At 46.4% G+C, this 26,808-nt stretch overlaps 1 protein-coding gene across 2 annotated transcripts in view; it reads left to right on the plus strand.

Moving 5' to 3' along the window:
* Positions 1–26,808, plus strand: part of MAN2A1 (mannosidase alpha class 2A member 1) — a 213,293-nt gene that overhangs the window by 73,994 nt on the left and 112,491 nt on the right. For both annotated transcript variants that reach the window (XM_045020807.1, XM_045020808.1), the window contains exons 7-9: positions 517–703; positions 2,934–3,111; positions 16,715–16,917. In XM_045020807.1, the coding sequence (XP_044876742.1) occupies positions 517–703; positions 2,934–3,111; positions 16,715–16,917 (568 nt within the window). The remainder of the gene's footprint in view (positions 1–516; positions 704–2,933; positions 3,112–16,714; positions 16,918–26,808) is intronic.

Below are 26,808 nucleotides of genomic sequence, written 5' to 3' on the forward strand. Positions count from 1 at the left end.
TTATAGTAATTTCCTGATGCTGTTTTACTTAGAACCTCTTCAAGAGAAAACCCTGAGATGCCCACTAAAATTTTAAATTCTTATTTTAAGAGAATCTGACCTGTTGGAAAAATGTACCTCTGTCTTATTTGAGCTAAATAAATGATTTCTCCATGCAAATTAATCAGTGGGAATTCCTTTGGGTAAGCACCACTGAAAAATTGAATTATAAAAACATATAGAAGAATGGATTTTGTCTGTTAGAGAATTTAGGAAAAATCAATTACAATTAATTATTCATTGAGATATTGTCTTTAAGATAACTTAATCATTAGAGACTTGATCCTACATTAATTCAAGTCAATGGCAAAACTCCTGGTGACTTAAATGATGCAGAGTCAGGGTCCAGATCTCCAAAATGGCACTGTATTTTAGGCTGGCATATTAAAAGCACTCCTGGATGAGGCCCAGACAGTTAACTTAGTTTAGACAACGAAATATGGCTTTATTTTATAGATGTATTCTGTTCACATTTAGATTTGGGATCCAGTACAGATATCCTTTGCCACATGATGCCTTTCTACAGCTATGATGTTCCTCATACTTGTGGTCCAGATCCTAAAATCTGTTGCCAGTTTGATTTTAAGCGTCTTCCTGGAGGAAGAGTAAGTTGTCCCTGGAGAGTTCCTCCTGAGGCCATTCATACTGGGAATGTTCAGCACAGGTACAGTACTGCAAGTATTGTGGAATTCAGTAATTTGAAAGTGTTTTTGTACTTGTTGAAGGCGATGCTTATTAACATCACAACTTGCTTGATTTAGTGTTTAAAAAAGACGATTGTCATAGGAGAAATAATTTTTATTACATATGCACTATATGTGTCAATTCCCAAAACAGTTGCTAGTACAATTTATGAAAGTGATAACTGTAAGAGAAATTAAAATTAATACACTGAGCTAGTGTGAATTCTGCAGTTCCTGATAAACAAGTCTACAACTCTTGGGTCAGTTACGTTCTATGAGTACCAAGAAGAGGTACAAGCAATTTGCTTGTCAGACTGTTTGATCATACCTGTTTTTCTAAATTCTGTACTGTCAGGCACCAGGATGACATCAGGATCTCTCTGGGTTTGTCTACACTCCAACAAAAGACCAGTGACACTGAGTCTCAGACCCTGGGTCAATTGACTCAGGCTTGTGGGGCTAAAACAACAGGGTAGCTGTTCGGGCTCAGAAACTGAGAGAGAGGAGGGTCTTGCACTTCAGGCTGGAGCCCAAGCCCATATGTCTACACTGCTACTTTTAGCCATGTGAGCCTGAATCAAATGACCTGGGTTCTGAGATTCAGCGCCATGGGTTTTTCTTTGCAGTGTATATATACCCTCTGAGGGAGAGCAGTGGGAGCATACAGTGTATCTTTGCATGTAACTCCCACATCTAATCCAATTAATTTAAAACAAAACTAAATATTCCCATAAGAGGGAAAAATGTTTAAAATAGTTATGCTGATATTACATATCAGTAATGTAAGCTGAAAAAAATTGAGTGTTTATAAAATCAAAAGATTAGAAAAAACAGAATTCAGAGTTTAGGCAAATATAACCGAAATCAACACTTGAATGTATGGAAGTGCACATTTGGTACTGTGCTGCCAGGGAGCCAGAAGGGATGGAGACGGGGGCCTCAGAGGTGGGGTGAGGTATGGTTCCATAACAGATATTTCTCGTGTCCAACAGATCTAAGATTTGGTGGGTTTTGCCCTGATTATTCTTCAGTGTATGGGTATTCCATCCTCCCTATGCTATAGAGACCCATTGACAATCTGTGCAACTGATTGAGAAAGAAATTGCAGAGGGAAGACGGGAAAGAAGAGGTGCTAAGGGAAAATCCCTCGCTTATTAACCTATTTTTTTTCCACATCACACAAGTAGCTTTGGGCAGATGGTCACAGATATGGACAAACTGTTGTCTGGCCTCAGAGTGCACATGTAAAATTTGAACCACAAATGACCTTCTTTTGGAATTACTCTTCTTCTATACTGCCAGTTGCTGTAGTTTGTAAGTGATAGGATACCTGCTTCTCTGAGGGGAGGACCATACGTACCCTAGATTCGGAGTACCTCTGTCTGACCTCACAAGAGGTGTTGGTTCAGGCAAGGCAGTTCAACATTTTCAGTCTGGCTAATGACAAACTATAAAATGGGCCGCAGACAAGAAAATGTTGATGATACTAGGTGGGTTATATTAGTCTCAGCAGACCACGTAACTCAATGACTGCAGTGTATTCATTCATGATTTAAAACTACCTATTAATGAGAACACTAACAGAAAACTTTTTCTAAGTAAAAGCAGTTTATATAGCTAAAAAAATAAACAACTTATTAAAATTTTTACTGATTTTGGATATATTGGAAAAATATTTGTAACTCATAGAAACTTTCACGTATAACATTTAACCCCCCCCCCCCCCAAAATTTTTTAAGCATTAATGGTTTGGAAACCATTCTAGATGTGTACATGCTGCAACCTCTTTGAGAACATGCATTAAAAGTAGGTAAGTTGTTTTAAAAATCTGTAGATTTATAGTTTCTCTAAAATCTTTGGCTACTATTGGCATGTAACTAATCTAACTGCAGTATTGACAGTATTTCTTATATTAAATGTACCTAGGTAACTTTAATTAGAAAAAAAGCAATACTGAAAAGATTTTAATGGCAATCATGGTTATTTATGAACACTTTCACTAGCTCAGGTGCTAAACTTATTTACCCACTATTTAATATGTTGCTATTAGGGAGGAGAAAACTTACCTTTTTAATTATCACAAGTAAGAGGACAAGTGGAATTTTGCAAGGCTAGTTGTAGGGTGTGGTATAGAATATATTTTAGACATTTGTCGTCTTGTCAAGTGATTACTTTTCTATATTCTAAATTTTATAATTTTCTTTTTCCAAGGGCTTGGATGATTTTAGATCAGTACAGAAAGAAGTCAAAGCTTTTCCATACTAAAGTTCTCTTGGCTCCATTAGGGGATGATTTCCGCTACAGTGAGAGCTCAGAATGGGATCAGCAGTACCAGAATTACCAAAAGCTTTTTGATTTTATGAACTCTCATCCTGAGTTACATGTTAAGGTAAACTGCAAATTTATTTTTTCAAATAGTTGTAGTCCTGCACTAACATCAATGAGCCCTAATTTAAACTTTTTGTGTACTCCTATTTCATTTGTTAGCACCTTCTGATGTACTGAGATTTTGCATGAATTTGTTGTGCATCATGAAGAAAGCTTGTTAAATACTGCTATAGCTTAACTGAAACTCTTGGTGAATAAGGCAGGTAGAACTGATCAAGTTTTATAGTTAGGCTTGGCAGGATTTTATTTTAATCAATAACTGTCAGTACATGGAAAAAATAATCTTTAACGTTGGCATGCCTTCATGGATGCTTGTCACTGGCCTTAGCAGCCCTCTGCAGCTCTCCTGTCAGGGCAGAGAGTGAGCAAGTCCATGATAGTGGTTCTAGAGAGAGCTAATTGCACTGCTTCAGCGTCAGTGACACTCAATCCCTGCAGGCTCAAGCTTCAGAGGAAGGCTGCAATCCTGGTGAGGCAGCGCAGAGACCCCTGGTCATGACTTGCATGAGGGTGAGTTCCCTGCCAAGGGGAGACCACAGTATTGCTGAGTGGCTCTTGTGGCAGTGTAGGGAGACTTCCGCAACTCTGCTGTCACGGCTCTGCTCACTCACTCACCACAGCCAGGCATGTGGGAGCTGTCCCTGGGCAGGAACTGTTCAACAGTGGGTTGGCCTCCCATACAGCTAAGGGCTCATTCTCTTTCTTACAGTCCTGGCCAGCAGCTTCTGCTTCACCGAACCAGGATGATCACTGCCTCCTCTGCACCTTGTGCTGTGGTATCTTGGGCCCCGGCAGACCTGCCGTCAGCACTACCCCAACACCACTCATCCCACAACTGTAAAAATAAAATTAAAAATAGAAGAAAATTCCTTAAAATAAAAATGTTTAGTTCAGCTGATAGATGAGTTTTTGAGTGTACTTGAGGTTAATGACAAGCCAGACTATATTTTTCCTTCTAAGGCTTGAAATTATTCTATATATAGCACTTGGTAAGAAATATAAACAATGATCATAGTGGTTTACTTTAAACAATAGCTTTTACGTTTAAGGGAGTTTCTTACTTCTCTTGTTGCTTTGAGTAGCTTCCAGTTCTTCTTCGAGTGATTGCTCATATGCATTCCAGTTAGGTGTGCGCGCGCTGCGTGCACACTCGTCGGAAGATTTTTACCCTAGCAACACTCGGTGGGTCGGCTGGGCGCCCCCTGGAGTGGCGCCGCTATAGCGCTAGTTATATACCCCTGCCGACCCTTCCGCTCCTCAGTTCCTTCTTACCGCCCGTGACGGTCGTTGGAACAGTGGAGTGCAGCACTGCTGACCTCCACAGCCCTAGCTTCTCACTTGTTTTCTCTACATAGTTGTTGTATATAGTTCGAGTAGTATAGTTAAGTCAGTTTACTAGTTTAGTTGTAGTTAGTATTTAATTAATCGGGGAAATTAGGGGGCTAGCCCCTTCTTTTTCCCCCGACCCGGTGCGGGCCCATGCCCAAGGCACTGGGATTTAAGCCGTGCTCGGCCTGCCAGAAGCCGATGCCGGTTGGAGACCCTCACGATTTTTGCCTGCGGTGCTTAGGAGAGTCTCACCTTCCCGATAAGTGCCGCATTTGCAAGTCCTTCAAGCCGAGGACAAAAAAGGAGCGAGACTTTCGTTTGAAGCAGCTCCTAATGGAGTCGGCACTTAGCGCTCCGGCGCCAGCACCGGCCGCCCCGCAGTCAGCTTCAGTGCGGAGCGCGCCAGCGGTTCCAGTACGTTCCGGAACCGCAACAACCAGGCACTGTGCCGTTGACTCCGGTACCGCAAAGGCCGTCGAGTCCGGTACCTCCTTGCTCCCCGGTGCACACCGCGCTCTCCCGTCGACGCCTGAGACTTTTTCGACGGTGAGAGAGCTGATAGCGTTGAGGGAGCCAACGCATTCTCAACCCCCGGCACCGCCGGTGCGGGTTGTTAAATCAGCGGGCAAGCCGGCTATAATGAGGCCTCCTTCCCCTGACCGGCAGGACAGACGTTACTCCAGGTCCCAGTCCCAGAGACGTTCGCGTTCACGCCACTCCAGATCTCGACACCGCTCGCAGTCCCGGTACCGCTCTCCATCGTGGTACCGGTCGTACTCACGGAGACGATCCTGGTCCCGTTCTCCAGACAAGTGCTATCGGCACCGATCCGGGTCTCGGTACCGCTCCCGGTACCGGTCCTCCCGCAGCCGTTCCCACCGTCGGGATTCGAGATCCCGGTCGACCTCCCGTCACCGGCACGGTAGATGGTCCCGGTCTCACTCCCGGCACCGTGAAGAGCGGCATCGTTCCCCGGCACCGTCCAGGGACAGAACGGCGGCGTCGGCGGCACAGTCGCATAGTCTCTCGGCACCGCCTTGGCCTTCGAGACAGCCATCCATCTCCTCCCAGGCCGACAGTGCAGCTGACCAGCGCACCGAGCCCCAAGGCCAAGACCAGGGTCCTCCTCAATGGGCCTTCTGGACTCCATGGGCGTACCATGAGGCGCAAGGAGCCCCCTTTGCCACTCAGCGCTCCAGGCCCTCCGACCACCGAGCGCCTGAGGCCACGGTGAGCAGGCCTCCTCCTGCAGCTGTGGATGAGGGGCTGCTAACGTCCGTAGATGCCGAGCCTCCCCCTGTCGAAGAGGCCACACAGCAGCTCGCTGAGCCTCCGCAGGACACTCTGGTCCCCGGCCTGTCATCCTCTTCCTCCCCGGATGAGGCAGTGGCAGGCGCGTCCACCTCCGGACCTCCTCCGATTGACCTTCGGGCCCATCAGGACTTGTTGCGGCGGATGGCCCAGAACATAAACCTGCCAATTGAGGAGGTGGCGGAAGATGACGACCCAGTCGTCAATATAATCTCGGCGGATGCGCCTCTTCGAGTGGCCCTGCCGTTTATCCGCACTATCCAGCGGAATGCGGATACCGTTTGGCAGTCACCGGCTTCCATCACTCCGACTGCCCGAGGGCTACGAGTACCTCTATACTCACCCTGCTCCATGCTAGTTGGTGGTCCAATTGGTTAACGACCGTGAATGCCATGGCCAACAAGCACCGGCGCCTAAGTCTAAGGAGGTGCGGCGCATGGACCTTTTGAGCCGCAAGGTTTACTCTGCCAGTGTCCTTCAGTTACGGGTTGCCAACCAACTGGCTCTCCTAAGCAGATACACCTTTAACACCTTGGTGTCTCTGTCAAAATTCTCCGAGCTTGTGCCACAGGAGTCCCGTCCTGAGTTCACGGCTTTGGTGGAGGAGGGTAAGAAAGGGTCCCGATCGGCCCTCCAAGCGTCTCTGGATTCAGCAGATTTGGGAGCCAGGACCCTGGCCTCTGGGGTAACCATGAGGCGCATTTCGTGGCTTCAGGCCTCGACGCTCCCGCCGGAAGTCCAACAAACCATTCAGGACTTGCCCTTTGATGGCCAGGGTCTCTTCTCCGAGAAGACCGACTCCAGACTGCAGACCCTTAAGGACGGTCGCGTCACAATCTGCTCCCTGGGCATGCACACCCCGGTTACCCAGAGGAGGTCTTTCCGGCCACAACCATACCACCCATACAGCCAGCCCAGGCCGCGGCCGGATAATAGGCGCCGGGGCAGAGTGAATCAGCGCAGACAGTCTGGCAATCAGGGGAACCAGTCCCATCCGCCCTCGAAGCCTGCTTCAGGGCCTAAACAGAACATTTGATGGGACGCCCGAGGACGGCCCACCAGTTTCCTTACTGGATCCTTCCCTGTTATTTTCCAACTGTCTTTTCCAATTCCTACCGGCTTGGTCCCAGATAACATCAGACAGCTGGGTGCTTCACATGGTGCAATCTGGTTACCGCCTTCAGTTTGTTTCGCCCCCTCCCTCCCACCCACCCTACCCGTCCCTCTTCAGGGACCCCTCTCACGAGCAATTCCTCTTGCAAGAGGTCGAGACTCTGTTGAGTTTGGGTGCCATAGAGGAGGTGCCGGAAGGCATGCGGGGCAGGGGTTTTTACTCCCGCTACTTCCTGATCCCCAAGGCGAAGGGAGGTCTGCGTCCAATCCTAGACCTCCGAGAGCTCAACAGATTTCTCGTGAAGCTCAAATTCTGCATGGTGACTCTGGGGACCATTATTCCCTCCCTGGATCCGGGAGACTGGTTTGCCGCCCTCGATATGAAGGATGCATACTTCCATATCACCATTTACCCTCCTCATCGACGCTACCTTCGATTTGTCGTCAACCATCAGCACTACCAATTCACGGTGCTTCCCTTCGGCCTCTCCACGGCACCGAGGGTCTTCACCAAGTGCATGGCGGTGGTCGCCGTGACCCTCCGCCGCCGTCGGATACATGTCTACCCGTATCTCGACGGGACGTCCCAGCAGCTCGTAGCTCAACAAATGTCCGTGATCATAGGGCTGTTTCAAAAGCTAGGCCTTATGATCAACACCGAGAAGTCTACCCTGACTCCGACGCAGAGGATAGAGTTCATCGGCACAGTCCTGGACTCCAATCTGGCCAGGGCCTGCCTCTCTCTGCCCCGACATCAGTCCATGGCTTCCATCATCCGAAGCCTACAGTCCTTCCCGACGACAACGGTGCGCACCTGCCTCAGCCTCCTAGGCCACGTGGCAGCGTGCACTTTTGTGACCCTATATGCGAAGCTCCGCCTTCGCACCTTTCAAACTTGGTTAGCGTCAGTTTACCGCCCGCACAGGGACTCTATAGACACGGTGGTCACGATCCCAAAGTCGGCCCTCGAATCACTCAACTGGTGGTTGGACCCAGAGGTAGTGTGTGCCGGGGTCCCGTTCCGCCCCTTCCACCCCTCCATCACTCTGACCACGGACGCCTCGGCCATGGGGTGGGGTGTGCACCTCGGCAACCTACACACCCAGGGCCTCTGATCACCCCGCGAGTTGACCCTGCACATCAACATCAGGGAACTGCGAGCGGTTCGCTTGGCGTGTCAAACCTTTCGCTTCCACCTCCAAGGTCGCTGCATGTCCGTCTTCACAGACAACACGACAGCGATGTTCTACATCAAAAACCAGAGCGGGGCACGTTCCTCCCTGCTTTGCTCGGAAGCGATGCGACTGTGGGACTTCTGCATAGCCCACTCCATACATCTAGTAGCATCATTTCTTCCGGGAGTACAGAACACGCTGGCGGACCATCTCAGCAGGTCATTCCTCTCCCACGAGTGGTCGATTCGCCCCGATGTTATCCACACAGTTTTCCAGAGGTGGGGCTTTCCCCAAATAGACCTGTTTGCCTCCAAAGAGAACAGGAAATGCCACCAGTTCTGCTCTTACCAGGGACGCTCCCAGGGCTCCCTATCGGACGCGTTCCTCCTGCCGTGGACGGATCACCTGCTGTATGCCTTCCCTCCGTTCCCCCTCATACACCGGGTGCTACTCAAGCTCCAGAGGGACAGGGCCCGCCTCATTCTCATTGCTCCGGCTTGGCTGAGACAGCACTGGTACACCCTGCTGTTCGACCTCAGTGTGGGATCCCATTCCCCTCCCGTTATGGCCGGACCTCATAACACAGGACTTCGGCAGGCTTCGCCACCCGGACCTGCAGTCCCTTCACCTTACGGCTTGGCTCCTGCGTGGCTGACCCGAGCAGAGCGTGACTGTTCCGCTGCAGTGCATCAGGTGCACTCCACTCGGTCGACTTAACTTGCCAAGTGGAAGCATTTCGCACACTGGTGCGATCAGAAGGATCTGAACCCTCTCCTGGGGCCTGTTCCCAAGATCTTGGACTACCTCTGGTCGCTCAAGGAGCAAGGCCTTGTGGTCTCCTCCTTGAATGTGCACCTGGCGGCCATTTCCGCCTTTAGGCCCAGCATAGGGGAATGATCCATCTTCTCTAATCAGATGGTTTCCCGTTTCCTTAAGGGGCTAGAACGATTGTACCCACTGGTACAGCGTCCTACACCTACCTGGGATTTGAACTTGGTTTTAGCCAAGCTTATGGGAGCCCCCTTTGAGCCCTTGGCCACGTGTTCCCTACTCTATTTGTCCTGGAAAATGGCTTTCCTCGTCGCTATTACTTCAGCGAGACGAGTTTCTGAGCTTTGTGCCCTAACGGCTGACCCACCATATATCATCTTCCATAAGGACAAGGTGCAGCTTCGGCCACACCCCGCCTTCCTCCCTAAGGTGGTGTCGGCTTTCCATGTAAACCAGGACATCTTCCTCCCGGTTTTCTTCCCGAAGCCGCACGTCGGGAACAGCAGCTTCATAGCCTCGACATGTGTAGGGCCCTCGCTTTTTATATAGAGCGAACGAAACCCTTCCGGTGTTCGCCCCAGCTATTTGTAGCGGTTGCAGATCGCATGAAGGGCATGCCAGTCTCTTCCCAGCAGATTTCGGCCTGGGTGACGTCATGTATCAAGACATGCTACGAGCTCGCTCAGGTTCCGGCTGGTCATCTCTCCGCTCACTCTACAAGAGCGCAAGCCTCTTCTGCCGCCTTCCTGGCCCATGTCCCCATTCAGGACATCTGTCGAGTGGCGACCTGGTCGTCAATTCACACCTTTGCTTCCCACTATGCACTGGTGTAACAGTCCAGAGACGATGCAGCCTTCGGCTCAGCAGTCTTACACTATGCCACGTCTCACTCCGACCCCACCACCTAGGTAAGGCTTGGGAATCACCTAACTGGAATGCATATGAGCAATCACTCGAAGAAGAAGAAAAGACGGTTACTCACCGTTGTAACTGTTGTTCTTCGAGATGTGTTGCTCCTATCCATTCCAGACCCGCCCTCCTTCCCCACTGTTGGAGTAGCCGGCAAGAAGGAACTGAGGAGCGGACGGGTCTGCAGGGGTATATAACTAGCGCTATAGCGGCGCCACTCCAGGGGGCGCCCAGCCGACCCACCGAGTGTTGCTAGGGTAAAAATCTTCCGACGAGCGTGCACGCAGCGCGCACACACTTAACTGGAATGGATATGAGCAACACATCTCGAAGAACAAGTTACAACGGTGAGTAACCGTCTTTTCTTCTTTGATTCGTGTCTCTATGGGTGCTCCACTGTAGGTGTGCTTGCATTCTGCGTTGCTGAGTGGAGAACTTTTTGTAGCAGTGTCCATTAGGCCTGCACAGTGTCCATTGTGCTGTGCCACGAGGCTAGCCAGCAATGGTGGGCTAACCCCCCTTAGTTCCTTCTCAGCTGCCCCGGCTAGAAACAAAGCCCTTAGCAGTCCATTTGCGATCGTTAGCTTGCTTTAGCATTCTAGTAGTTAGTCTTCTTAGTCTTAGATGTAGGGTTTTCTCTTTCTTTTCTCTTCAAAAAACAAACAAAAAAACTTTAACCCCCCCTCCTTTTTTTTTTTTAATTGGGGACCCCTTTTCCCAATGGGGTATGTCTGGCTCATTGGGCTTCAAGAAGTGCCGGTCTTGCAAAGAGACCGTCCCTTTGCCAGACAAACTCTCTTGCTGCATATGCTGCCTTGGGGAAGGCCACATTACACAGAAGTGTGGTCTCTTCCAGCAACTCAGAGCCAGGTCTTGAAAGGACAGGATGTTAAGACAGAAGATCATCTTCATGGAGGCAGTCCTCCAACCTTCTCTGGATCCATGCCAGGCGTCACCCAAAAGTGCAAGTTTTCTCCACAGCCCTCAAAATCCGAGGACTGTGGATCGAAGAAACCAGCTGCAGACCCCTCTCATAAGTTAGCAAAAAAGAGCGTTGAGTCCCCAGAGTGAGGCCCGAGCTAGCCGTAAAAGATCTCCTGCATGCTTGGTATCATTGAAACCTGAGACAATCCAAGCCTGGTACCTACGGCTTATGAAATCTAGAGTGGCAGGTATTGTCGATGCACCTAGGATCTGATGGGCACATGCACCAAGCCAACAGTACCCAGTGGAAAAAGATTGGAGCAGAGAGCACTCCAGTAAGAAGACACTGCCAGTACATGCTTTACTTTTTGGCACTGCTATCAGTGCCCCATCCAGCACTGTAGCGTTTGGTGCGGGAGAGATCCCTGACTCTCTCCGTACCACCAATGGCACCGCCAGAATTCTGGCACTCAAGAGGCAGCCAGTACATCCCTCAGCCTGTGCCACTTCCAGCAGCTCCCATTGGCCTGGAGCGGTGAACCGCGGCCACTGGGAGCCGTGATCGGCCGAACCTGTGGATGCAGCAGGTAAACAAACTGGCCCGGCTCGCCAGGGACTTTCCCCGCAGAAGCAGTGGAACAAGTTTGGGAACCACTGTGTTATGGATTCATTAGAGATGTATACACCCAGACAAAAGAGAAATTTTAGTTCGCTGCGTCAACATAAATCCCATACCTCTCACTACCTCACTCAAAGAAATGAATCTCAAAGAAAGAAATCTAGGTTTTCCAGATGGAAGACTCTGGACCTGATGGTTTACATGTCTCAACCTTCCACCTCAAAACACAATTTTGACATGTTGGTTGAGGTGTTGACAGACCACTCCCCTCGATCACTAAAGTTGGCCATTCTATCCCATCCATTTGGCTACTGCCTTGCCACGTTCTGCAGCAACTGGAACACACAACATCAGACTGATGGGTCTTGGAGATTTTTTTTTTTTTTTTTTTTTACTTTATCCCCCCTGCCACCTCAACATCCTTCCTCGTCCCTCTTCAGGAACTCTTCTCACGCGAGTTTACTATGACAGGAGATTGCCTACTCCAGTTAGGAGCCATGGATCCAGTACCTCAACATCTATGAGGCAAAGTTTTTTTTTTACTGTCACTATTTCCTAATGCTCTAGGAGAAGGGAAGTTGGAGACCCATGCTAGACCTCTGAGCACTCAGTTTGTCACAGCTCAAAAATTCAAGATGGTCACTCTAGCAATGTTTATTCTAGCATTGGAATAGGAAACTGGGCTATCATCAACTCTGACGGTATTCTCCAAGGTGCTGTCAATAGTGGCCACTCACATACCATCTCAGGGGTTCATGGTCTACCTGTCCCTGGATGATTTCCTCCTCAGAGCCTGCTACTTCAATGAGGCTTGCTGGGTTACCAAAACTACAGTAGATTTGTTCACAGAACTGGGCTTATAGATCAACAGCCAGAAATTAACTCTCCCCCTAGCACAATTCCTGGAATCCATAGGGGCTGACTTTGACTTGTTACAGGCCAAAGCGCTCCAACCCCACCACAAGTTCCTCTCCTTGACCATGCTTATAGAGACAGTACAAAAGAGTCCCCAAATATCAGCCAGCAATTGCCTCCAACTCTTGGGGCATATGGCAGCTGGTGCAGCAGGGATACCTCATGCCAGGCTTCACACAAGGTGTCTCCAGATGTGGTTCAGCTTGATGTACTGACCAGAGAGAGACTAGGCAAATCTCTGTTGCTGCCCACCAAGGTCAAAAGCTCCCCGGACTGGTGGAAAAACCCAGCAAATGTTTGCCAATGGATCCCCTTTTTGCAAACTTCCCCGTCATTACTTCTCACTGCCAATGCATCCCTCTGAGGGATGGGGCGCACATCTAAATGACCTTACAACACAAGGCAAAAGGTCATCGGTGGAGACATCCCTCCCCATTGAGACTCCTCTTGCTCAAGGCTGTCAGGAGTGCCTTCACCTATTTCTCTTGCTGATCAAGGGAACACACGAGAGTCCTAACAGAAAACATAGCTTGTATGTATTACATAAATCAATGAGGAGGAGCCAGGTCACTGTCCCTCTGTGCAGAAGCATTAAAGTTATGGAACAGATGCATCTCCCATAATATGACACTGTCAACAGCCTACCTTCCTGGCATACAAAACTCGATGCAGACAGTCTCAGTCATAAGTTCCCACATGACCATGAATTGGAGATAAACCCAGCAGTGCTTCATGACCTATTCAGGCAATGGGGTACACCGACCACAAACCTGTTCATCACTTCCCTGTGTAGGAAATGTCCACACTACTTCTCCAAAGCAAGGATAATACAGCACTCTCTGGGTGACTCTCTCGTTCTTCTGTGGGACAAGGACCTTTTCTATGCCTTTTCCCCATTTCCCCTACTGTCAAAAGTCATATTGAAAATAAAAAGAGAAGGAGCACATGTCATACTTATTGCTCCCACCTGGCCAAGACAGACTTGGTACCCTTATCTGTCACAACTCGTGATGTGCTTGACGATCTCTCTCCAATCCACTCCATACCTCCTCTTTAAGAACAAAGGACGCACTCATCCCAACCTGGGGATTCTCCACTTCAGAGCTTGTCTCCTTCATGGTTCCAATGCATAGAAAGCTCCTGCTCGGAGGAGGTACAAGAGGAATTACTACACGACACACTGTATGTACCTGTAAAAGTGTTCCAGGTTTCAGACTTGATGTAGTTCCCAACAAATTTCTCTGACATCCGCTACTCTTCCAAAGATCCTAGACTATGTATGAGCTCTTAAAAAATCGAGACAATCTTTCAATTCACTCAGGGTCCACCTACTGGCTATAGCAGCCTTTCACCTACAGGTAGGCGGATACTCAGTGCTATCAAACCTAACCACAAAATGTTTCCCTTGGGGTATAGTAAACCTTTTTCCACAACCCCAACATACCACCCCTACATGGGATCTAAATCTAGTGTTGAAAAGACTGATTAGACCTCCCTTTGAACCCATTGTGACCTGTTCACTTAGGTAAGTGTCAATGAAAACTGCCTTGCTGGTGGCAATCACCTCAGCTAGGAGAATAGGGCAAATAGTGGTTCCGATGGCATATCCCCCCTACACAGTATTCTTTTGGGACAAGATTACACTCAAACCACACTCGAAGTTCAAACCCTCGCTGACTTCCCCTTTTCATGTGAACCAACTGATCCACCTTTTTAGTTTTTACCCTAAGCTTCACTGTGATTACAGGGAGGCTATACTACATGTGCTAGGTATTAGAGCTCTGGCCTTTTATCTGGATAGGACGAAGGCTCTTAAGAAGTCTCCCAGGCTTTTCCTTTCTATTTCAAAAAGATCCAAGGGCTCAGCAGTATCAGCCCAGAGGCTCTCCAAATGGGTCTCGAGCAGCATTAAGCAATGTTATCAGGTTTGCAACATAACATCTCCAGCTGTTATTCGCACACACTCCACAAGGTCAATCTCCATATCCATCATCTTCCTCAAGAATATCCTTATCTCAGAAATCTGTAGAATGATGACTTGGGTGTCAGTCCATACCTTTGCAGAACATTATGCGATCAATGGGGACTTTGCCTCCGATTCAATCTTTTGCTCCAGAGAATTGTCGTATGTAACTGACCCAACTCTGAACCTCCAGTCCTTCAGTGGGATTACTGCTTGGGAGTCACCTACAGTGGAGCACCTATTGGGACACTATTCAAAGAAGAAGTTATTGACCTTGTGCAGTAATGATGATTCTTCAAGATGTGTCCCCCTGTGGGTGCTCCACAACCCACCCACCTCCCTTGGCGGTGCACAAGGAGGGACAGCGCATGTGCGGGACTAACAGACGCTGCTACCAAAGTTCTTTGATCAGCAATGCAGGGACACAAGCATACCTATAGTGGAGCACCCATAGGGGGACATATCTTGAAGAATCATCATTACTGCACAAGGTGAGTAAATTCTTGTTTCCTGACTTCTTGGAACGTGCGCTTTGTGTCTCTCTCATTCACATGCAGTTCAGCAACAATTTCCTTGTTTGAGAGATGCTAAACTGCCTTCTATATGAAAGACTTTGCTATATAGTAATTTTCAGCTATTCTTTGTCTGTTAATGTAAGTTCTTTATGGTTTCTCAAATAAAAGTGGTGTATGGCACTTTGAGTATAGGTATTTAATGATTCGAAAATATTTGGTGATCCTGCTTTCCTTTAAGTATTAATTTTTTTTTTAAACTGAGTTTTTATATCTTTGATACTAATAGTTGATCAGGCTGAAACTTAAACGTGTAATACATTTGTGTACAAGTGATATGCCTGCAGAAAGATAAATTGTACTAGCATAATTCTCAGACAAGTACACATACTAAAATAAACGTTAAGTAGTAATCCTTACCATCTCTTTCTTAGTGGGCAACATAGCAAAATCATAGTGAGCTATGAGATCTGTAAATCCTGTGGTGTGGTAGAAGCACTATCAATGCACATGAAAGTATCCGAGGTGGCTGATCCTCCCTATAGTAGGGCTGTTTGTTCACTTACATGCAATGTGCTTGATCTTGTGTCCATTGGTGTCAATAGTGAAACTCCTGTTGCTTTTAGTGGTGCAGGATCAGGCATGTACTGGGTTCTGGGAGTTGACAATGAATCTTGATTTAGCCTAATTTTATAACTGTATTGTCATTCCTAAACCTAAAAAAAATGTAAATCATAAATGAAAGGAAGGATACTGGATGTGTAATTCACACAATGAAAGATTTTTAGGTGTTGGTTAGTTGAGTTGAATAACAAAGAAATTAAAAGTAAAAGGCCTGAGTCACCAAAAACATCCACATGGAAATACTGTACTTCTAAGAGATTTTATCTTTTCCCTGTGTGAATTTACTGAAGTACATATAAAACAAGCAAGCTTAGAAAACAAAAGACGTTAGTGTAAGAAGATAATTCAAAATCACTCATTTGCAAATACCTTTTTCAAAACGCCCAAACTGGACACCATTATTTTCACAATAGTACACCTTAATTGCCAGTTAACTTAAGGTTGTGAAAAAGTCTTGTTTCCATATTTAATATAAACATTATGAAAAGATTTATTTATAAAGCTCCTTATTTGTGTAGTAATGCCTTTTTAATTACTGTATTATTTCAAGTGTATAAATTCTCAGTTGATCATAGGGAGGTTGCTTGTCTTATGTCTCCATGCTGTTCCCCCTCCATTTGTTATCATTTTTTTTGTGTGATTCAAACTCCAGTTAGCTCAACTATCATCTCTTTAAAACAACTACACTTACAACTAAATGTAAAGGTTTTAGACTTATTTTCAGTTTCCTGTTTTCAACACTAAGTTTGAATAAAAATGTAACTGTTTTGTGTAAGCATGCTTTTGAAGAAAAATGCAGAAGGCCTTTGAAAGCAGATGTTAGTTGTTTTTATTCACGATCTATAAATAGCTTTGAAAGCATAACAGAAACTTTGTGCTTTGACACAGTAGAGCTAATAAAACTGAAGATAATGAATCAAGGAAAAAAGGGTGCTTTTGTTTCATTATATCAGAGGTAATCTCTTCAGACATCTGCATAAACTGGATTGCTGGATTACTAAACTCCAATAGGCAGCTTTTAGAGACAAGAGAAATGTAGGGTAGTTTTCTTACAGCTGGAGCCTAGATTTGCTCAAGTCCCTGATATGTGCCTATAAGAGAGAAATGAAAAACGTATTTTGTTCATCTGACTCTTGATTAAACTGTTGCTGCTTTACAGAGAATGTTTTTGTACTTGGAAACAGAAAAGTTAGCTTTCATTTTGTGAGTTGGAAATAGTTACTGATGGGATATATATGTCAACCCTGAATCAAAGGTGTCAAGGGAAATTTTTAAGCTTCTTTATTTAAAACAATATTTCTGTGATGACCTTACTTGCAGAAGGCATACTGAAGTACCTATTTAAAGCCACCATGTTCATACACTTCAATCCTAAATTTCTAAACTAAGAAAATGGAAATCTGTCAGTCACGTGAACAGTTTTTATAATTTTGTTTCAGGCCCAGTTTGGGACTTTATCAGATTATTTTGAGGCTCTGCGCAAAGCAGGTAATTTGGAGGAAAAGAACAGCAATTCAGTTTTTCCTGTTCTGAGTGGAGATTTCTTCACATATGCAGACAGAGATAATCATTATTGGAGTGGATACTTTACATCACGACCCTTCTACAAAAGACTAGATAGAGTTCTGGAATCCCATTTAAGGTAGGTCTAGTCATCTGATACATGTATCGTGTAAATGTTTATGTATAATACTGCAGAGATATCAAATGTCATTTTCAAATAAACTGAAGCTTATTTTGATTATACTGTAATTAAAGTTCATATTTCACTAGGGAAAATATAACTGACATCAAAAGTTTAGACTTTGTCATAATCTGTGTAGAAGAAAAAATATGGCTGTGGCATTTTAATGGAATCACAAATATATGGGATATTTGTCAGTCTAAACAGTTTGTTGTAAAAAGTTCCACCTATAACTTAATTGTTTTAAGATATCTGGAAGTTACCAGTCACTTTGGATACCATGAAACTAGCAAATGTATTCTTGATCCTTGTCTTTGTAGATGGGACTTGAATAATTTTGTTGATTGCTGTCAGTTCTATCATTTTCTGGAATGCTTTGCTTTTTGGACGGGGAGATGAAAGGAATGAATTTTTCCAGGACATTGTGGCAAATCTGAAGTAGTCAAGGGTATTTGTGTGCCAGTGAAGTGATGAGAGCTCTTTGGAATCTGCTTAAAATGAGGCAGGGAGTACTTGAGGATCTGTATCATTAGTCTGGTACTTCTCTTTGGCAGTTACTTGGCTGTTCCCAATAGCTACGAGAGGCACTGAAAGCAGAACTAGTTGCAATTAGGGCTCTGTGATGGGGTATTTACCCCACATTTGCCCTGAAAAAGTTAATGCAGATTGAGAAAGTGGCTAATTAGTATGATAGACCAGTGCTGAGGAGAAATCCGGTGGCTAAGTAATCCCATGACTGAGTGAGGGGAGCCCAGCTGAGGAGCAAGGAGCTGGGCTGGATTTATGAAGCCAAGAAATTGGAAGCAGAGGGGTACTGCTGGGAAAGTCTGCAGTTGCTCCCTGGGAGAAGGGAGGAGTGTTGAGAGGCTGCAGAGACTCGTACCCTACAGTTACTCCCTGGTAGGAGGCAGTCAAACTCAGGGTTTGTGTGGGGGAATGCCAGATAGTAAGGAAAGGGCTCAGGGAAAGGCAGTAAAGTCTCTAGAAGGGAACAGACATTGGCTGCTGACTTAGATGGTCCCTGAGAAGAGGGTGGGCTCAGGTTCCTCTGCCAGCCACTGAGGGAGTGGCACCATGGGCTGAAAACTGCCTGAGACTGCTAGTGTGGAGAGAGTCTTTGAAAAACGTTGGTACCCTGGGAGGGAGGATCATAGTGACCTGGATGAAGAGGAAGCTGCAATTCGTGGAGTGAGAGGGGGCCTCGGGGGTGAGGACTGGTGAAGAGACTGTGAGAGGAGGGCCCAGCACCTTAAAAGAGCTAATCTCCAGAGCAACTAGGGGGAAGTGTCACCTGTGGACCCCATTGCAGGCTCTGAAAGGATTGATTTTTGGATTGGCACATACCTTCTGAATCCTGTTGGCTTCCACCTGAACCCTGCTTCCAAAAAGACTACTGCTCAGAAGACATCTTGGCTTCTAGAAGGGCCATTTTGGAAGTTATGTTTCAGGGGTTTCAGGATCTCAACTAGTCCACTTCTGAATAGAGAAGAACTTGCATAATGTGGGAGACCGTGGCCATCTTGAAGGAAGCATCTCACAGGGCTTTGCAAATTGTAATGGCTGCTGCCACGTTCAGAAGGAACATCTTGATGATGATGTAAATAGTATTGCAGAGGAAAGTGTGATTCTCTTCCAGAAGGGGTGCCATTTGTTCAAAGGTAGAATTTTCCCATCATTCTCAGGAACCAAGCCTTTGCCGAATAGAATGTTTGGTTCAACAGTTCTGATGCAGGAACCCTAAAAGCAACCTGGCTTGATAAGGTCTGAACTAGTAGACTCCGACTTTAATGCCAGAAGGGATCATCGTGATCATCCAGGCTGATGTCCTGCACATTGCAGGCCACAGAACCTCACCCACTCCATTTCTTTACAGTCTACTTCATCATTAATATACAGTGCTACTCCATCACCTTTGCCTTTATTTCTGTCTTTCCTGAACAGAACTTACCCTTCAATACCTATGCTCCAGTCATGACTACTATTCCGCCATGTTTGTTATCCCTATAATATCTGGTTTCACTTCCTGCGCCAGTAGTTCTAGTTCCTCCATTTTGTTACCTAGGCTCCTTGCATTAAGCTCTTCTTAGGTACCCGCTCTAGGGTCATGTACATCCCTCAGCTTCCACATCCGGTCATCTTCATTGTCTCTTCCATGGATTTGGCCAGTACCACTGCTGCCTCTGTACAGTAACTCCTCATTTAGGGTATGTCTACATGACAAAATTAGGTTGATTTTATAGAAGTCGATTATTTTAGAAATCGATTTTATACAGTTGATTGTGTGTGTTCCCACTAAGTGCATTAAGTCGGCGGAGTGCGTCCACAGTACCGAGGCTAGCATTGACTTTTGGAGCATTGCACTGTGGGTAGCTATCCCACAGTTCCTGCAGTCTCTGCTGCCCATTAGAATTCTGGGTTGAGCTCCCAATATCTGATGGGGCAAAAACATTGTTGGGGGTGGTTTTGTGTACATGCCATCAGGCCCCCCTCATTCCCTCCGTGAAAGCAACGGCAAACAGTTGTTTCTTGTCTTTTTGCCTGGGTTACCCGTGCAGATGATATGCTACGGCAAGCATGGAGCCCACTCAGCTCACTGTCACCTTACGTCTCCTGGGTGCTGCTGGCAGATGCGGTACTGCATTGCTACACAGCAGCAGCTCCTTGTCTTCGTGGCAGCAGGTGGTGCAGTACGACTGCTAGTCGTTGTCTCCTTGGTGCTCCTGGCTGACCTCGGTAAGGTCTGTCGGGGCGCTTGGGCAGACATGGGTGCTCCTGGCAGACCTCGATGAAGTCTGTCAGGGGCTCCTGGACATAAATGGGAGTGATGCTAGGTCATTCTCTTCGTCTCATGGAGATTCAGTCCTGCCTGGAATATCATGCGAGCTGGAGGCTTTTGCCTCAGGTTGCTCTCCCAGCCGGCAGCACCACGCAGTCGCACCTACCCCAGCCCACCCCTTGCTCCCATGGCTCATGAAGCCTGGACAGTAGTAAGGAGCAGTTCAACTATAGGCTGAGCAAGTACAGAATGGTGGTAGAATGTGCCTTTGGACGTTTAAAAGCTCTCTGGCGCGGTTTGCTGACTAGGCTGTTTGTGATTAGAAGAGCACAGCAAGGCACGCTGCACATCACAGAGGCTTTGAAAACCAGTTTCATGACTGGCCAGGCTTCAATGTGACAGTTGTGTGTGTTTCTCCTTGATGCAAACCCACCCCCTTTGTTGATTTTTAATTCCTTGTAAGTCAACTCTGTAAGCCCATGTCATCAGTCGCTGCTCCCTCCGTGAGAGCAATGGCAGACAATCGTTTTGCACCTTTTTTCTGTGAAGACGGCATACCACAGCAAGCGTGCAGCCCACTCAGCTCAGCCGCCGCTGTTGTGTCCTGGGTGCTGATGGCAGCAGACGGAGCAGTAGGACTGCAAACTGTCATCATCGAACAACCGCTTCCGCTGCCACTCTATCCTGCTCGCCTGCAAATGCCATACCACAGCAAGCATGGAGCCCGCTCAGATCATGGCGGCAGTTATGAGCACTGTAAACACCATGCACATTATCCTTTAGTATATGCAGCACCAGAAACTTCAAAAACAGGTGAGGAGGCGATGGCAGCGCGGTGACAAGAGTGATGAGGACATGGACACAGACTTCTCCCAAAGCACAGGCCCTGGCAATTTGGACATCATGGTTGTAATGGGCTGATTCTGTGCCTGGGAAACAAGCACAGACTGGTGGGACCGCATAGTATTGCAGGTCTGGGATCATTCCCAGTGGCTGCGAAACTTTCGCATGCCTAAGGGCACTTTCATGGAACTTTGACTTGCTTTCCCCTGCCCTGAAGCGCAAGAATACCAAAATATATATATAGGTAATCTTGCGCTCGCTCACACGCACACGCTCACGCTCACACACAAGTCTTTTGTTTGCCGAAAAACATTTCCCTGGAATCTAACCCTCCCATTTACATTAATTCTTATGGGGAAATTGGATTCCCTTAACGTAGTTTAGCTTAAAGTAGCATTTTTCAGGAACATAACTACAACATTAAGCAAGGAATTACTGAAACAGTTATAGCCTTCCCACCTACCGTATTTATCGGCGTATAACACGCACTTTTTCCCCCTGAAAATAGGGGGCAAATGATGTGTGCGTGTTATACGCCGATATAACCTTAACAGGGCCGGCTCTAGGATTTCTGCCGCCCCAGGCAGAAAAGAAAAGCGCCGCCCCCCCCCCGCGGCGCGGAGCGGCGCCCTAGCCCCTGCCCCACTCCCGAGCAGCGCGGCCCTAGCCCCCCCCCCAGCGGCCCGAGCCCCCGCCCTCTCCCCCCCCCAGCGGCGGGGCCTGAGCCCCCGCCCTCTCCCCCCCCCAGCGGTGGGGCCTGAGCCCCGAGCCCCGGCCTGCGCGAGCCCCCACCTCCCGAGCGGCGCGGCCCGGCCCTAGCCCCCTCCCGAGCGGCCCGGCCCGAGCTGCCTTAGCCCCCGCGCCCCTCCAGAGCGGCCTGAGACCCCGTCCTCCCTCCCTCCCCCGAGCGGCCTGGCCCTAGCCCCGCCCCCCTCCCGTGCGGCCCGGCCAGCGCCGCCATAGCCCCCGCCCCCCTCCCGAGCGGCCCGAGACCCCGTCCTCGTTCCCCACACCGAGCGGCCCTAACCCTCGGAGCACCGCCCTAGCCCCCGCCCCCCTCCCGAGCGGCGCGGCCCGGCCGGCCCGAGCCCCGAGCGGCCTTAGTCCCCGACCCCCTCCCGAGCGGCCCGAGATCCCGTCCCCCCTCCCCCCCGAGCGGCCCTAGCCCCTGCCCCCCTCCCGAGCGGCGTGGCCCGACCCGGCCCGAGCCCCCGAGCGGCCTTAGTCCCCGACCCCCTCCCGAGCGGCCCGAGATCCCGTCCCCCCTCCCCCCCGAGCGGCCCTAGCCCCCGCCCCCCTCCCGAGCGGCGTGGCCCGACCCGGCCCGAGCCCCCGTCCCCCTCCCGAGCGGCCCGGCCCGAGCCCCCCTCCCCGCGAACCTTATTTACCTTATAAGTGGTAATAATATTAATAAAACAAGTTCTGAGCTACCCTTATTTTGCTTCAAAGTTCTTTATTTGAAATTTAAGTTTTTTTCCTGAAATTTCCCCCTTAAAATGAAGGTGCGTGTTATACGCCTGTGCGTGTTATACGCCGATAAATACGGTAAATTCCTGTCAAGTGGAAAACAAAAACAAGACCCAAACGAACACCAAAACAAAACCAGAACACCACACTGCACCCCCTACTCCAAATTCTGTTTATGAATTCCCACTCAAACTCTCCTGTTTACAGTTCTGCTTGGTGGGCCTGTGCCGCTGGCTGACTGTTTGGCTGCCTTTATAGGCCCCCTAATCAGGACTCAGCTTCTCTCACAGGACACTGCCCCTTACCAGCCTCTACAGACTGAACAAAAAACACTTTTATCGTCTTGATGTTTTCATTAGAACAGATTGGGAAAGGCTTTCCTGTTCCTTAAAGTAATCCCTTATAAGTATAGGATATTCTTAAGAATTTCGTAATTAAAATATAGGGTGTTGGACCTTAGTCCTCATGAGAGAGAAATACTTTTCCATTTAAATGACCATGCAGCTGTCAAATTCTAGAAAAAAATAGTTACTAGATACATTTTGAATCATAGATTCTCTTGTTTACCCAAAAAATGTATTAGAAATACTCTTTAAAGAGGGAGTGGTAGCAACTCCTATGCTAATAGTTCCTACTGTAGAAACTTTTTCAACTGTTCTTTTAAGATACTTAATTAAACCTTCCCCTCGCCCAATGTCTTCCTGGTTTGTAGCAGGATTCTGTAATTAGTTTCGGGGGGTGGGAGAGAAAGGGAGAATAGATAGGCCTGGGAGGTACCTTTTGCAATTGCCATGAAAATCTTTTCAGGATTGGCCAAGTTATAAGGAATTATAAACACTATTTGCAATCTGTGTTATGCTCAGTAGATCTTGTTAGGGATTTGGTGCTAATATTGCTGAATGTTCCCCAGCTATCTTATTTGGATGCAACACAAAACAGAACTCTGGATGGGTCACAGATAGACTGGAGACCTGCTGCTGCTACAGGCAGTGTTAATCCTAATTTTAAATTCTTTTGTGGTCTTGACTTTGTAACATTGACATTTTTTAACTTGAGTTCTTTACTTTGTGGTGATAATGTTCTTTTAGGATAGTTTTATGCAAATTAAAGTATAATTATGATTATATGCAAATATAATATATAAATTATGCAGAATATATTGAAGCCAGTCCTTATTTGTGAAAATATTAGTAGTCACCATTCCTCACTAATGTAGTAGGAATTAGTGTAGAAAATATTTATTAAAAAGCAGAGGTTCATGAGATACAGAACTTTTTGTCCATTGCACAGGTGACACAATATCTATCTGAATTTAGAATTAAAAAACATGCCTTCAAAATTTGAAAGTAAGATTGCATTAATAATTAGTCCTGAGCATTAAAGTGAACATTTGGAGATCAATTCTGGTATACATACTACTGATCTTTCTGAGCTACTGAGTTATGTTTGGACTTTTAAATCACTGTAAGGTTAAAAACTGATATCTGTCGTCGCTATCAGTTAGGGGACAAAGGGAGAGCGGAGCCTTTTCAGCTTATGAAAAGCGGATCTTCTTGGCTTGAAAACCAAGAGTAGCTGGAACTGACTATAAGTGAGAAACCTGCTTAGACAAAGGTTCTAACTTGCTGAAATTGTTTCACTAGAAAGCATGTTTTGTTTTGTTTTTACTTGTAACTATATCTGCAATTTTTTCTTATCACTTAAATACCTGTTTTTGTTAATAAACGTAGTTTTGTTATTACAAAATCAGCTCAGTGTTGTGTATTAAACTGAAGAGTGAAGTCCTTAGCTAAATTAACAAACTGGTGTGTGCTCTGTCTCTTTGGAGGCAGTTAACTTGATAATTTCTGTGAATATTGACTGAAAAGGACTGGACACTGCAGGGGAAATGGTTTTGGGGAGACTACAGACTGGAAGGGCTGTTGGTGTCACCCAGCAAGGAGTAACCAGGCTGGTGAAAACCAGGGTGAGGATATTGCAGTGATTCTCAAACTTTTGTACTGGTGTGACCCCTTTCACATAGCAAGCCTCTGAGTGCAATCCCCCTTATAAATTAAAAACACCTTTTAATATATTTAACAATATTATAAATGCTGGATGCAAAGCGGGGTCTGGGGTGGGGGCTGACAGCACACGACCCCCCATGAGGGGTCCTAGCCCCCAGTTTGAGAACCCCTGGGATATTGTGTTGTAAGCAAGCTGATGCTGTTAGGGATCTGCACTGCACAGAAGCACCCAGGATTACAGGGCAGGCAGTGACACAACCCCCTTACTGATCTGGGTGAAACCCTAAAGCGTTACAATGACATGCAGCTTTGTCTCATCTGACCCTGTATGTGCTGTTGAAAGCCTTACTCAAGGGGTATGTCCACACTACCCGCTGGATCGGCAGGTAGCGATCTATCTATCGGACTGATATATCGTCTCTTGTCTAGACATGATAAATCAATCCCCGAACGCGCTCCCGTCGACTCCAGAACTCCACCAGGGAGAGAGGTGGAAGCGGAGTTGACGGGGAGAGCCGCGGCTGTCGATCCCGTGCTGTGAGGATGGGAGGTAAGTCGAAATAAGATACATCGACTTCAGCTACGCCAGGGGTAGGCAACCTATGGCACGTGTGCCGAAAGCGGCACGCGAGCTGATTTTCAGCGGCACTCACGCTGCCCGGGTCCTGGACACCGGTCCGGGGGGCTCTGCATTTTAATTTAATTTTAAATGAAACTTCTTAAACATTTTGAAAACCTTATTTACTTTACATACAACAATAGTTTAGTTATATATGATAGACTTATAGAAAGAGACCTTCTAAAAACATTAAAATGTATTAACAGCACACACAACCTTAAATTAGAGTGAATAAATGAAGATTCGGCATACTACTTCTGAAAGGTTGCCGACCCCTGAGCTACGCTATTCCCGTAGCTGAAGTTGCGTGTCTTACATTGATCCATCCCCCCCCATACCCAGTGTAGAACAGCCCAAGGTGTCTGAGATTGTGGCATGGATAAGTGCCAGCTGTCTGAAGATCAATCCAGGTTAGATTAAAGGAATGCTAGAATGTTGTTGGGAGGCAGCCAGAAGGTATTCAGCCAGGACTATATCTTTTTGTTTGCAGTCTGAAGGTTTTATTGGTTCCTATGTAACACAATCACATAGTAGCAGTTTCTAGGAAGGCCTTTTTTCCGTCTGTCTGGCAAAGAGATTAAAACTATTTCTTTGGATGTGGAGCTTTTACTGCCATCCATATCTGTCATGTTAGATTTCTGCAATGTGCTCTACATCAAGCTACATTTTAAATAAAAACCCAAACACAGAATTCTTCATAGAATGTGGCAGTCTGCATATTGTGTGATGTATCTCACTGAGAGTACATGCCACAAATGATCAGGGTTTGACACTGACTGCTTATTGTTTTGGGGCAGAGGTTTAAGGTATTGGTTTTGACCAATAAAGTTGTATGTAAATGATTTTAGATCTGTCTCCTTGAGACTATATTTCTCCCTCAACAATGGTTGTGGTGATAGAGATGCTTAAGATGGAACCATCTGGGTATGAGAGGGGGCTGCCTGCAGTAAATTCACCAAGAGGCCGCCTCCTTATGTCTAGTTTAAGCATCTTCACTGAGTGCAAGAGGGCCCTTCATTTTGGAATTTGTAGTGTTCTACCACTTGGTCCAAAATAGTCTGAAATTGTTCACCTTCAGAGTGTGCTGAAAGTTCCATCTCATTTACACAGGCTTTTACACGGGATAAAGGACCACAACAAGAGCTGGTGTTTTGAAGCAAAGGGGATGTTGGTTGAGTTGATTTTAACACTTGGCTTAATTCTCTTCTGGTTTTGGGATGGGTAGTAGCTGCTGGCTTAGTCTTTCCTGTTTGGTTCAATTTTGAATTAGTACACCTTTGCCCTCAAAACCTGGAATAGATTTCTTTTGTGTGTGTTTAATTTATTTAGATTTGTAAACAGTTAAAATAAACCTTGTATGTTTCTGGTGTTGATGTGACAATTTGTTGTATGGCAGGCCTTTTTATTTTTATTTTTGAAGGGAACATAGAGTGTTGGTAGCTGCAAAATAGATAAGGCTTATGAAAAACCTCTGAGATAACTACTTTGCAGCAGGGAAAGAATATTTTAGATGGGATTCAGGACAGGGCAGATATGATTTAAATCATTAGGAAGATGCGATTTAATCATGGATTTCTACATAAAAGTGCATTCTTGTTATAACCTTAATACGTATTCACAACTCAAATATAGATGTAGGTTTCATTTTTGGAAGGTACACACTAGACATTTTTTTAAATGATTTATTTTGAAAACTTTTCAGATTAGTTTTACAGCTATATCAAAAAATGAATGATTAGTTGGTTATTTCATTTACCAAGGGTAATTGAAGCAGATATTTATTAAGTCACTGGGAGGTGAACTGTCTCCAATTCAACAGGTTAATCATTCATATTTGGAGGATTTTCTTGCCATGCTGTATTAGGAGGAGAACATCACCAGACAGACATTTAAATTGTTTTATTTAACTAAAATAACATTATGTATTCTGGATTTTTTTCTTCAACAGCAAACATAATATTTTAACAAAACAAGCATATGAATTTTTGAATGTAGTTAAACATTCAAGTTTCTTAATCAGGTTTGTTTTTGTTAAAATTGTTTAACTAAAATAGTTAAATGAAATATTAAAAAAAAAAATAATCGACTGTCAGCCAGGTCAACATGAGAAACTTAAAATGTTGGCTTCTGCAGCTAAC

Source organism: Mauremys mutica, chromosome 6 (assembly GCF_020497125.1).
Source record: "Mauremys mutica isolate MM-2020 ecotype Southern chromosome 6, ASM2049712v1, whole genome shotgun sequence".
Lineage (NCBI taxonomy): Eukaryota > Metazoa > Chordata > Testudines > Geoemydidae > Mauremys > Mauremys mutica.